Raw genomic sequence first — 13588 nt, forward strand, 5'->3', positions numbered from 1 at the left:
AAAAGGCTGGGACTGTTCAGCTTAGAAAGAGACAACCTAAGCAGGATAGATGACCGAGGTCTATAAAATCATGAATGGCGTAGAGAGAGTGAATCAGAAAGTGTTATTTATCTTTTCACATAACAAAAGAACTAGGGGAGTCACCCAAAGAAATTAATAGGCAGCAGGTTTAAAACAAACACAAGGACGTACTTCTTCACACAATGCACCATCAACCTGTGGAACTTGTTGCCAGGGGATGCTGTGCAGGCCAAAAGTGTAACTGGGTTCAAAAAGAATTAGATAAGTTCGTGGAGGACAGGTCCAACCATGCTTCTAGCCAAGATGTTCAGGGACTCAACCCCACGCTTTGGGTGTCCCTAAATCTCCAACTGCACAACAGGGGATGGATCACTCAATAATTGCCGTTTTATTCATTCCCTCTGAAGCATCTGGCGTTGGCCACTGGTGGAAGACAGGATACTGGGCTAGACGGATAATTGCCTGTACTGAGTCAGACATTCTTATGTTTTGAAAAGCCACAGGTAAGACAGAATTTTCCCTTCTCAGTCCCTTCCACGTCAGACAATCTTTACATGTAGAAAGCAGAAAGCCATCCCTAGGTAAGGAGGTAGGATTCAACTTCCCCATGTAGAATCAAAAAGGAACTTAAGCATTACTGGGGCACTCTGAGTTACAACCTTCTACCAAAACACTGCATCAGCGTGGCTGAGGTTGTCAACTCTACAGAATCTGGGAAAATGTGGGTGAGTGAGACAGAGTGGCTGTGATAAATAGCTTTATGGACCTCCTCATAAGAAGCAGTCTCTTCCCAGAAAATCATTGCTCTTTTTACAAAGTGTGGTAATGACAGGAGTCACTTTATGATAACCTGGGGACCCCGCAGACACTAGAAGTAGACAGGGGGTAGGTCCATCTCCCAGGGAAGAGGATCTGAATTGCTTTACCCCATGTCCCTACTGCTAGGTCCAGCTGAGTAGGGGCTGATCTCACAGAATAAGGAGTAAGCCAGAGCCACAGGAGACAAATGGCCCACTGGTCTCAGAAAGGTGACAGGAGCTGGCACCTTTCATGGCAGCTGAGGCTTGCCAACTTCTAGAAACCGGGGGGGAGGGGGGGGGAGAATGCTTTGCAGCTGTCTCAGCACAGACCTTGTCTACCTACTGGCGGGGAGCAGGAATTTCTTCTTCCAGGTCGCTATGGGGTCAGGAGGAGAGGAACTTGTCTTCCTTGAGGCACCGCTGAAATTTTCCTATGGGGTCTGCAAGCTGTGGAAATAGGGGTCCCATGGTTGGGAGAGAGGCAGGGAGGCACTGAAAAACTTACCACTGGTTCCATGCCACTGATGCTTGCCTGGTACCAGTGAAGGAAGCTTCTATGAGGCCTGCTCAATGAGCAGCATGGTTCTCACCCACTCGTCAGCTTGAAAGCCAGGCTTCCCTGCCGCCTGCTCAACTGTCTCAGATGGACCTTACCCACACACTGGCTGGCAGGTTTGTCTTTATCCCTGGAGCCTGCGAGCGCGAGAGGGGATTACCAATGCTCTTTGCCATCTCTGCCATTCTGGAAATGGGGAGGGAGGAGAGAGGTGCTGCCTTTCAAACCCTCCTCCGAAAGCCAGAAGAAAAAAAATATTCTTGAATTTAGCAGTTTTGAGGAGAAAAACCTCAAAACCAATGAAGGAATCAAATATTTAGTTTAAAGTCTTTTAAAAATCCTCTGAAAGCTCTGCTCCAAGAGGAACCCTCGAGTCTGCCATGTGTGCTGCTTGGAGGAGAATTCTGGGCAGTTCTTCCTGATGGGTGGTCCTAAATCCAGGCTGAGAGAAAAGATCTGGTCTGCCTCCAGGTAGCAAGGAGACAGGAAAGCCCCACTGTGAAGACTAAGAGAGAAAGATATGAGCCCCAATAAGAGGGGAAGACACAGTACACATTCCAAGATGAGGAAGTCCCTGCCAGCAAATAAAAAAATTAACAATGAAATTCTACCACATATCTTACCGTTCTAGATATTTGCAACTGGACTTGCAATTAGTAAACATACTAAAATCAGAGAATCAGTGCGGGTAGGGGCTTGGGAAACAGCAGTACTCCCTTGCCAAGAGCAGCTAGGGGCTTCATTGCTTTTGTTTAAATTAATTTAAAGCTTTGGAATTTTATTTCTTTGCCTCCTTTGGCAAGTGGACAAACAGCAAAGACTGCAGCTGAAAAAAGTAGGGTAAAGGAAACAAGTTGAAAATAATAATGAAGTGTCTCATCTTACCTTATTTAGCTCAATTTCCTGTACATTCTCCAAATTGTGTGAATAAAATTTTGTTCACAATAAAAATATAAATATGCTTATAAATATTTTCTTTACAGATTATGAGAGACTGATTATGGTGAGGGAAAAACACAAAGTTTAACATTTATGGAATAATTAGCCACAATCTGAGGCCAATTCAGGCACACATTTCAATGATTGTGCTTGCAAACCACTATTTGCTGCAAAATTCCCCAAAAACATTCTCTAGGCATAATTTACAGACTTTTTGGTCTTTGCACGATGTACACAGGCTCTATGTATGTTACAGATATCACAGAAATCATGTTGGCAGCTAGTGGGGAAAATATAATTAATAATTTATGGATGTTGCTAGGACTGTATTTTATATCATACCTATAAAAAGTTTTTAAATGAGATGACAATTTACAGTACTTAAGATTTTAAAGAACATGGGCTGATCTGTAATTTATTAATCCTCTATGTAACTTGGTTATTGGTTATATTGGGTTACTGAATACTTACTGTTTGTGTACATCAAGTTAATTTACAAGCAAGTTGTGTCAGGAAATACACCCAGAAAGTAGGGGTTGGTTTCTGGTAAACATTTCAAGGGATGAGACACAACACAGAGCCTTCCAGTTTGAAACATGCTTCCAATAACCTGTGGAGCTGACAGAACCAATTTGCCCAGGCTCAGGAAACACAAGAGAGAACAAAGGACTTTGGCTGGGGTTATAGATACATACTCCGTGAAGTGGGGTGAGCAGACAGTTTGGAGCTAAGGTGAACTTAGATTCCAGAGGTTGGGGAGTCTAGGTTAAGACAGTCCTACCTACAATTAGATTAGATAGATATGCATGTAGAACTTTTACTGTGTTAAAATGCCTTTTACTGGGTTTTGTTCCTACTGTTAAGATTAAACAATACTTTGTTTTGAAAAGGCTGTTTTGGGTCACTATTCCCCACTGGTCACAGCTCCGAAGGGAAAGACATGCAGGTGCTGAAACCAGTCAGGTCTGCTGAATAATCACAGTTGGTACACAAGGTGCTGTAACCTGGGAATCCAGTCTAAGAGAAGGAGAATCTCAGGATTCCACCTAGACAGAAATGCAGGTGCAGGGACCTAGCATCTGAAGGGGATCAAAGAGAGGGGGCTCAAAGGTGTAGTTAGCCCTGTAATTGTGAAAAGGATTACAGCCTGCCAAGAAATTAAATTCAACTATAATTGGCTGAGATATTTCTGAATTCACAATTTGCTCCATAACTTGTTTATAACTATTCTGTAAACTCTCAGTATAAAAACCATCTAAGATGTTTTAATTGTTTGTCTAGTCAATGTGATCTTATATAATGCTGAAAGGCAAAGACATATTTGGTATGTGATATTAATAAAATTGTGTTTTAAATGTCTAAATTTAACAAAAAAGCTGCAAGATTACCACTGCCATCAATCATTAGTGGCATAACTATGATATATCAACCTCGGATTACACCAGGGGTGGGCAACCTGTGGCATGTGAGCTGATTTTCAGTGGCACTCACACTGCGTGTGTCCTGGCCACTGGTCCAGAGGGCTCTGCATTTTAATTTAATTTTAAATGAAGCTTCTTAAACATTTTAAAAACCTTATTTACTTTACCTACAACAATAGTTTAGTTATATATTAAAGACTTATAGAAAGAGACCTTCTAAAAATGTTAAAATGTATTACTGGCACACGAAACCTTAAATTAGAGTGAATAAATGAAGACTCGGCACACCACTTCTGAAAGGTTGCCAACCCCTGGATTACACCATAGTCATGAGATGTCATTTTTCACTTGCTGGTATTGGGACTTTTGTTAGTGTAGATGAGTTTATATATATATACACTAAGTAAAGAGCATGACAACTAGCCTATGTTTATATGTGTCACAGCTATGATGCAACTAGATAGATAAAATAGTTTCACTTTCCCCCCTCATTTTAAAAATTGGTCATGGGATTTGATAGCTCAGTGTGGCTATTTTAAGTTTAATCAGTAAAATTCTGAATTGTCAAAAATCTTTAAATGGCAGTGAAAATTTTGTTGCAGAAGTGAGGAGGGAAAATTGACTATTTTGCTATGTTTTAAAGCATTTAAATACCTTTCTTTCATCTAATTCCTATGTTCTTTTCCTTCCTTTGTAAATTCCCATTTCTCCCTCCTTTAAAAGAGCTCAAGCCAACTTCAGCCTGTGCAAACAGGTATCAAAAAAGGAGAGCAGGAGACTGAACATAGCTGATATCTTTTTAAAATAAATTTCCATGACAGCAGATACTAAATTGCATGGAACTAGGAGCTCCTTTGGGAGACCAAGCAAATGCAAGAGCGTATAGATTTCTTTTAGTTGTGTATAAAATTCTATTTCACTCAGTACTAACACTTCAAACAGTGGATTTCAGAGCAATTATTATACTTTTCAGGTGGTCTGAATCATTTGTCTTTGGTCTCATCTCTTTCACCATCATTTACAGACACACCGCCTCTTGCATTTTATTGCTTACCTGAGGAGTCTCTTCACTGAGAGTTGGAACAGGTCTTTAAGATGTATAACCATTTTGAAACAAGAAAAGTTTCACAAAAATCCTTCCATAGCTTGGTTTGCTTTTAAATGATTCAACAAATGTGTCCAGAGTTAGATCAATACATAGAATAAAAATATATAAAAATATAGATACTTTGTCTCTCTTTAGTGAGACATTAAAATAAGAAAACAGACTGTAATCAAAAAGCCTTTTTGCCAAATTGGAACTTAGGAGAAATCTAAAAAGAAAAAATCTTAATTATTTTTTCTTCATAAAGGTAACTTCTTTAGTATGTTAGCACCAAGATATCCCCCTAATACAGGGGTTTTCAAACTTCATTGCACCATGACCCCCTTCTGACAACAAAAATTACTTCATGACCCCAGGAAAGCGGACTGACGCCTGAGTCTGCCCAAATCCCACTGCCCTGGGTGGAGGGGCCAAAGCCTGAGCCCCACCGCTCTGGGCAGAAGGGCTGAAGCCGAAAACTCAAGGGTTTCAGCCCCAGGCAGGGGGCCTGCAACCTGAGCCTTGCAGCCCAGGGCTGAAGCCCTCAGGCTTTGGCTTCAGCCCTGGGCAGTGGGGTTCAGGCTTCAGTCCCAGGCCACAGCAAATCTAAGCCAGCCCTGGCAACCCCATTCAAAGGAGGTCCCGACCCACAGTTTGAGAACCGCTGCCCTAATATAAAGTGTATTGCTGGCATAAAAGGATTCATCTGAATTTCTTTTACATTATTTGTCAATTCAATCAATTTTTTAAACCTCAAAGTATTTTAAGCCTTTCATTACATCTTGATTTTTTAGGTGGAATTGAATATTTATCCACAAACAAAAAACCTATCAGCTTACATCGCCAAACCTTCGTTTTTTCTAAAAAAGAAACACTGAAATCCAATTTCTGTACAGAGTAAAACTGATCTAAGCAATCCATTTTGACAGAGAAATTCAGAGGCCTAACCCCCTTCGTAATCAAGCTGTTTTCTTTGCAGTGTTATGAATTCCAAAGAAAGAGTTCAAAAGACTATGCAGTACTCCACGGGAGATTTCTTTTGCTTCAGAGCTTTCATTAGCATGGAATGGGACCCCAGTTAACTACATTCTGCAGTCAGTTCTGTTGTAAAATATACATGCTGCATTATCTCAGTGGACCAGATTCTCTGCTGAGCTGTTTTTACTGAGCACAGCAGAGGGGCTACTGAGGCATTGCTATGGGCTCACAGTTTCTCCACCCCAGTCTTGTTACAGGTTAGAGTAACTTGGGAGTTGCTCCAGCTAACTTGCACAATCCCCAAGGGACCATCCAGCAACTAGGGATAGCCAGAGTGCATTGTGCTCCAGATACTCCTTCGGTGCCTTCCAGAGAGAGCTGCAGGGAAGGAGTTGTGGTGCCAGCAACAGTAGCTATCTGCTTCCTGGGGACTCCTTCATGCTGGGAATATTCCCACCTGGGGAATTATGGACAGTCTCTACTTCCTTTATGCCAGGGGTGGGCAAACTTTTTTGGCCCGAGGGCCGTATCTGGGTATGGAAATTGTACGGTGGGCCATGAATGCTCACAAAAGTGGGGTGCAGGCTCTGGCTGGGGATGTGGTCTCTGGGATGGGGCCAGAAATGAGGAGTTCAGGGTATGGAAGGGGCCTCTGGGCTGGGGCAGGGGGGTGAGGGCTCTGGCTGGAAGTGCGGGCTCTGGGGTGGGGCTGGGGATGAGGGGTTCGGAGTGTGGGAGGGGGCTCTGGGCTGGGGCAGGGGATTGGGGCATGGGGGGGTACGAAGGATCTGGCTGGGGGTACAGGCTCTGGGGTGGAGCTGGGGATGAGAGGTTTGGGGTGCAAGAGGGTGCTCTGGGCTGGGATCTGAGGGCAGGAGGTGAATCAGAGCTAGGGCAGTGGGTTGGAGCGTAGGAGGGGCTCAGGGGTTACCTCAAGCAGTAGTGCTTACGTCAAGCAGCTCCCAGAAGCGGTGGCATGTCCCCCCTCCGGGTCCTACGTGAAGGCGCAGCCAGGCGGTTCGGTGTGCTGCCCCGTCCCTGCAGCTCCCACCCCTGCTTTATATCATCTGAACAAGACAAGCCAAAAAATCTGGCCCTTTCACTTTTTAAGACACAGACCCTTTTTTGGGGCTTCAAAATTCTTATTCGTCTATTTGATTAGTCAATGTTGCTTTTTTTAAGGCATGGTTCCTTTAAAATACTGTATTAGGGAGCTTGCAGCATAAAACTAAAATCAAATCCATTTTCCTTCTCTTCATTACTGTAACAGCAGAAATCAAACTGAGACAAAATAAGCATCTATTTTAATTTTAAATCTGAGGAGACTTCAGATTGTTTGAAATTAAAAAAGCTTCAGGTTTCTATACATTCTGAAATATGATAAAGAAACTCTAAATTAGCTGACACTTATGGACGCGTTATAGAATTGTGCGTGGTTTTAGAAATGATGCACTAGACAAATACAAAAAAAGACAGTCATCTTCACTCTATCATCTAATTCTATTTGCTTTCACTGGATTATTTTTGATCCTCTAAGTCAAAATAAAAAGGTTTGTCATAGCCCATGAGATGGTTATAGTCCTGTGGATATGTGAAAAGCATTGGATTAACAAGCATTGATTTAGTTTTGGCATAAAATGTTGTAAACATCTTGCTGATGTCTGGAACCTTGACATCCCTCTGATGGAATACAGTTCTTTTTTCTGCCAAAATAGCATTATATGTAATGGCTGTGTATGTGTCCGTCTCAGCCTTATGATACAGTCGAACCACATAGCCCTTTGTAAGTAGATGCAGGGTAACTGGTGTTATAAAGGTAAAGAATCCTACAATGCTGTAAAAGGCAGTTTGTAAAATCACACTTTCAACTCCAATGCCAGTTTTGAAGATGATGTAGGGCATCATGCAAAAGCTAAATATGCTCGTAGAGTAAGAGAAAAACTTCACACCTGTATAAGAGATGAAAATCATAGGTTAATGTTTATGATCAAAGTTACCCCTACAGTCCTTTATACGCATTGTTCTCATATACCCACTGCTTTACTTCAATTGCTAAATTAAATGATGATCCAGTTAATCCCTTCTTATCGTGGAACTTCTGACGTCATCATGTGGAAATCAAAGCCCTCAGCCCTTCTCCTTCTCTATGGTTAATAAACTAAAAGTTAGGTCTTATGAAACACCTTTAATATTCTAGTTATCAAAACATTTCACAAAGTAACAAGTTAAATCTTGGTAGCGTAGTGACTGCTTATGCAAAAGTATAGCTATTATGAACTCAGCTATAACTATCAAATATTGTATATTGCTAGAGAAGAGTAATATTTCCATTAAGTTTCGCTGGGAGGGAATAAATGTACTTTGTTCACAGAGGACTGAACTTAGGGCTTGTCTTCACTACTGCGCTACTTAGGGTTGCCAACTTTCTACTCGCACAAAACCAAACACCCTTGTCACACTCCCAGCCCCACCTCTTCTCCGAGGCCCCACTCACTGCTCACTCCACCACCACCCCCGGTTGCTCGTTCTCCTCACCCTCACTCACTCATTTTCACCCGGTGGGGACAGGGGTGCGGGAGGGGGTGAGGGTTCTGGGGTGGGACCAGAAATGAGGAGTTCATAGTGCGGGGTGGGGGTGGCAATCTCATGGTTCTTTTTTAGAGTGTGGCTCACTTTTGAACATATCTTGTGATTTTTTAGAATCTGACTCATTTTATTTGAACCTTTAGGGTTGGTTATACGACTATATAGGGGACCACAAGCTGGCCCTTCGTGCAGATCTGAAGAAACAGGAGGGCTCCATTCCCAACAGCAAACTATGTTTTAAAGACATGTTTAAGTATAGATAAATCAAACAATACATTTCAATTTCAATCACATACCCAACACTGTCTTTGCCAGATTCCCAGTGTAAACTAGTCTTCCATCTTCTGGTTGCCCATGAAAGGAGGAGGTGCTGAAGCAGCGAACAGATGCCACACGAGAAAATATGATCTACAGGATGAAAGCAGCACATGGCAAATAAAGCATTAGCATCATATACATACATTTCAGATTTCTCCTGATATAGATGTTGAATCTATAACAGGATAGAGGCTAAAAATTAATTACATTACAACTAAACTCAAGAATTTAATAGATATCAGTAAATTAAATTAATTTGTAAATGTTAGAAAACAGAGGATTTAATGATTCAGGGGATTAGAAATGGGATATGCAGCCATAAAACCCTTCGTCCCTAGACATTTCAGTGGTGCACTGTATACAGACAGAAGGCCACACATTCCAAGCTCATTGCAAGTCTCTGGTCACCCATCTATCAATCCTCAGCACTGCCAGCTCTTCAAATACTGTGTGAGTTGTGATAAAATGTCATGGTTTACTTGAATCCCCAGCTCCTAGAGTCCTGCCATTAAACGAGAACCTCATATTTCATTTAAAAGAAAATTTCTAGCCCACACGGTTACAAAGAAAAAGAATGTGAACTCAGAAAGTTTAAAAAAACAAACAAACCCAGATTCTGTTTTTTAAAAATTTGTTATTTTTAAGCTAATCTTGTATGATTTAGGGGGCCTGATTCCTGAGTTCCAAACACTTGTATTGGCAAGCACCTAGGTAGATAGACAGCACCTTATCTTTCACACATTTTACATTCTCTACTCTGCCCCTTTAATCTTATCCACCAGCAAACACTTTGTTAAACGCACCATTAACAGTGAAGATTTAAAATGGATTCAAATTGGGGAGATTTTGCATTTACTTTTGCTGTTCAGGAACAAGGAAATTAATCCAGTACACTGGGGGCGGGGATGTCGCTGGCTCGGCCTCCTCAGCCAAGACCCCTGCTGCTCCCTCTGCTATTTGATCGGAGGTTTCCACCCCTGCCCGCAGCCCAGCTACAAGGAAAGCGTCCCACGCTCCTGCACCTGTTCTACTCTCCCTTCAGCCCTGGGAAGGGCTCCAACTGCTCCTGGACCTCGGGCCAGCGGCAGCGTCGGGACCCCGCCACTAGACGCGCTTGGAGAGTCGTTCAGAGCCGCCCACCGGGGGCCGCACGCCGCTGGTGCGCGGCTCCCCGGCGGACCAGGAAGCGCGGCAGCTGCGCACCGCCCAGCGCTCCGCAGCCAGAACGCCAGCGCCCGGGCTCGGCAGCCGCCCGCAGCCAGGAGCGGCATCGCCCACACCCGGTCCCGGCCGCGCTCAGCGGATCCCCGCGCCCCGCAGCGGGGCAGGCCAGGAAGGGGAGGAGCCAAGGCGCTTCTCTCGCTGCCGGGGATTGGGCCAGCTGCCTCTCCCCCTCCAATAGTAACTCTCCTCAGGAGCTGAGCGCTTCCAGGGGGAGAAACCCAGACCTCCGGCAGCCCTGTCGCGTTGGTTCCCCTTGCAATGAGGCAGCCGCACCTCGCAGACATCCGAATCTCTTCAAGCCAGTGGCAAACCCAGTCCCGTTGGCTTCTTCGCTCAGTGGTACAGGCGCAGCCCAGTGCCTGCAGGGTTATTTGGGAAGAGCTTTGCTAAACCTGCCAAGTGCTGTGTGACTTCAACTCCCACTAACTTCTGTGGCGCGCAGGATCGGGCTCACGGTTTTCACACTTGTGTCAAACCAGTGAGCTAGTGCATTTTTGCAACAACTGTTTGCCAACAGTCTGAAAGCCGGGTGCTATGAACATTAAGAGGAGAACTTTAATAATGTGCTAGCTACATTTCAATGACAGCCACATTGGGGGGACCCATTTACAACCAGGGCCGGATTAAGGTTATGAGGGGCCTAAGGCTAATGGGAGGGAAGGGCCTACCTATGAATTACACATTGCAAAAAAAATTATGTCATCAAACATTTCTCTACATACATATTTACATATTATTTATTTATGTAAAATTAACAAGTTTATTCTACTCTCACTACACTCAATTCTTCAAACAGATACTTCTGAGTAAGCGGTAGCATGAGGGATGATACACTGTCCTTCTCTTAGGCCTCCTTCTTCCTAAGTAGTGGAGGATGAACTAAGTAGTGGAGTAATGGAGTATGAGGATGAACACTGCAACATTCCCCATCCTGCTCACCTTTTCCAACCTTGTGCTTCTACCCTCAGCTCTCCACTTGGCACAGTGCAAAGCCAAGCCCTGCAGGTGTTTTCCCCAAGCTATGGACTCTACACCACATACCCTATCTCAATCTGACTGCAGTCTGGGATGCAGCCAGCTTTTAGCATGTAAAAGAAAGCCACTCAGGCGTAAAATCCACTGGAGTAGAGGAAGTAGTAGTGGGAAAATTACATTGGGTAGCATTAAGAAAAGGAGGACTTGTGGCACCTTAGAGACTAACAAATTTATTTGAGCATAAGCTTTTGTGAGCTACAGCTTGTTAGTCTCTAAGGTGCCACAAGTCCTCCTTTTCTTTTTGCGGATACAGACTAACATGGCTGTTACTCTGAAACCTGTCATTGGGTAGCATTGTGTTTTAGGCTGTCTTGCTCTGAAAGCTGCCTCCCAGTGTTGCCCTAACTGAGGGCAATAAATTACTATTTTCACATTGAACCCAAATATTATTTGTGGGATAATACCCAGTTTGTGTAGTTAACCTCCAGTGATTCACCACATCAGGCCATTCTGTCACCAAGCTCTTCCACAATTAGAATCATAGAATAGAATCATAGGACTGGAAGGGACCAAGAGAGATCATCTAGTCCAGTCCCCTGCACTCATGCCAGGACTAAGTATTATCTATTCTAGAATGTGTGATCAGCAACTCTGACATGAGGTTTTTTAAGCATGAGTTCTGTGTGCTCCAGCTCCTGCAGTTTGCATTTGTTTGTTTTAAGCTTCCTGTAAGAAAATGGTAAGCTAGAAGTGACACAGATCTTTAGATGGTTGCCCAGTCATAATATTTAGCACTTCTGTACTACGTTAGCTCTTCAAAATCACTGTACAAACATTAAACAAACTTAATCTAAAGCCTTTCAGCTTTTGAAAGACTAGGAGTTGACAAAACAGAGCTATTCCCTGTTGTGTTCTCTGCCCCCCTGAACAAAAAGACTTCACTGAAAATCAGCATCTTAAAAAAACCATTAAGGATCTTTCAAAAGAACCGTCCAACCAAGGCTGCTGTAGTAACACCCTTGTTACATCAGGTCTGGTGTTTGTTTAAGGCTAGTGTAGAATGAAGGGACTCCTGTTTCATTTGCATGTGTAAATCAAGCAGACCTTTCTTATTTTTTTTCCTTAAAGTGCTCAGAGTTTAGGGGAGGAAAGTGAATGAGATGCTTATATGAGGTGTGAAAAAGCAGAAGGGACCAAAATCCATTATTGTGCAAAAATCTGTTCTCCCTGAAGTCAATAAGGCTACACAGGTGTAACTGTCAGCAGGAAATGGCCTGTGTTCTCATTACCTTCTCAAATCACACACGTTCCATGCTTACCCAACATTTTCCACTTGGGAAAGAAGTTAGTTTGAGTTGAGACAGAAAAATGAGGACTAACTTCAGGTTTATTTAGCTTTAAGTTTTTGGGATGAAACTCAAAAGAAATTAAATGTGAGGTATTTTTACGATGGATTGAACTGCTAGAGAACCAGCAAATGGGCAGAACCTGCCTTTAGCCTATTCAACCAATCTTTCTACCATAGCCTGCTAAAATTCTTGAGGGAGAGGGGAGGGAGAAACCTACAACATTGTGTGTTGAGCTTCCTCCAGTGCTTTTGCAATCCCTTAAAAGTACAAAGATGCATTGGCCTGTGGAACTAGGCTAAGCATAAGGAAAGAACTTGGTTGCCCATGCATCCCAGTACAGAAAAAAACATCAAAGAAAAAAAATGGATTTCTTAGATTTTTAGTACAGTTCAATACAGTACTACAGGGGCTGGGGAAGGGGGATTTGGGGTGTAGGAGGGTGCTCCAAGCTGGGACCGAGGGGTTTGGAGGGTGGGAGGGGGATCAGGACTGAGGTAGGGGATTGGGGAATGGGGGGATTGTGGGCTCTGGCAGGTTATGCGAGCTCTGGGGTGGGGCTGGGGTGAGGAGTTTGGGGTGCAGGAGGGTGCTCCGGGCTGGAACCAAGGGGTTTGGAGGGCGGGAGGGGGATCAGGGCTGGGGAAGAGGGTTGGGGCATGGGAGGGGTCAGGGGTGCAGGCTCTGGGTGGCACTTACCTCGAGCAGCTCCCACAAGCAGCAGCATGACCCACCTCTGGCTCCTATGCAGAGGTGCGGCCAGGTGGCTCTGTATGCTGCCCCGTCCACAGGCGTCACCCCTGCAGCTCCCATTGGCCACAGCTCCTAAATGTAGGAGCCAGACAGGGGACATGCCGCTGCTTCTGGGAGCCTCACAGAGCCACGGCAGGTAGGGAGTCTGCCTTAGCCCCGCTGCACCACTGACTGGACTTTTGACGGCCCAGTCAGCAGTGCTGACCGAAGCTGCCATAGTCCCTTTTCGACTGGGTGTTCCGGTCAAAAACTGGACACCTGGCAACCCTAGCTGCCCTCACACTTGGGAGGAGCACCTTATACACAGCTGCAAACCTACCTTATTATCCTCCTGCAAATCCCTCTTTAAAACTCTCCTTTGCTATGATGCCTACAAAAAACTTGACAATGATTAGGCTGTTCGTATGCTGACATCACTGCCTATCATGCTAATAATTGTTTCCTTGTACTCTCCTGCCTGTCTGCATCCACCTGTTGTCTCATCTTATACTTAGATTGTAAGCTTCTTGAGGCGAGGATCACCTTTTTTTTCTGTGTTTGTATCTGGTCTAGCACAATGGAGTCCTGGTCCATAACTAGGTGCTCCT

General features: G+C 44.0%; 1 protein-coding gene across 1 annotated transcript; it reads right to left on the reverse strand.

Annotated features, from left to right (window-relative positions):
• Positions 1-7086: 7086 nt before the first annotated feature.
• TMEM70 (transmembrane protein 70) lies at positions 7087-10025 on the reverse strand. The gene is made up of 3 exons (XM_077808962.1): positions 9726-10025; positions 8682-8793; positions 7087-7748 (listed from the first exon to the last, which is right to left on the reverse strand). Exons 1-3 carry the CDS (start codon positions 9972-9974, stop codon positions 7318-7320), a joined length of 792 nt encoding a protein of 263 aa, XP_077665088.1. The 5' UTR covers positions 9975-10025; the 3' UTR covers positions 7087-7317.
• Positions 10026-13588: the final 3563 nt, after the last annotated feature.

The sequence above is a fragment of the Eretmochelys imbricata genome, chromosome 2 (genome assembly GCF_965152235.1).
Source record: "Eretmochelys imbricata isolate rEreImb1 chromosome 2, rEreImb1.hap1, whole genome shotgun sequence".
In the NCBI taxonomy this organism is placed as follows: Eukaryota; Metazoa; Chordata; order Testudines; family Cheloniidae; genus Eretmochelys; species Eretmochelys imbricata.

Excerpts from the sequence above, each read along its gene's own strand:
- TMEM70 (XM_077808962.1), bottom strand. The coding sequence starts at position 9,974 with ATGCCGCTCCTGGCTGCGGGCGGCTGCCGAGCCCGGGCGCTGGCGTTC. Across the intron at positions 8,794-9,725 it reads CTGAAGGGAGAGTAGAACAG|ATCATATTTTCTCGTGTGGC; the intron begins GTGCAGGAGCGT and ends TTCATCCTGTAG. Across the intron at positions 7,749-8,681 it reads TCTGGCAAAGACAGTGTTGG|GTGTGAAGTTTTTCTCTTAC; the intron begins GTATGTGATTGA and ends TCTCTTATACAG.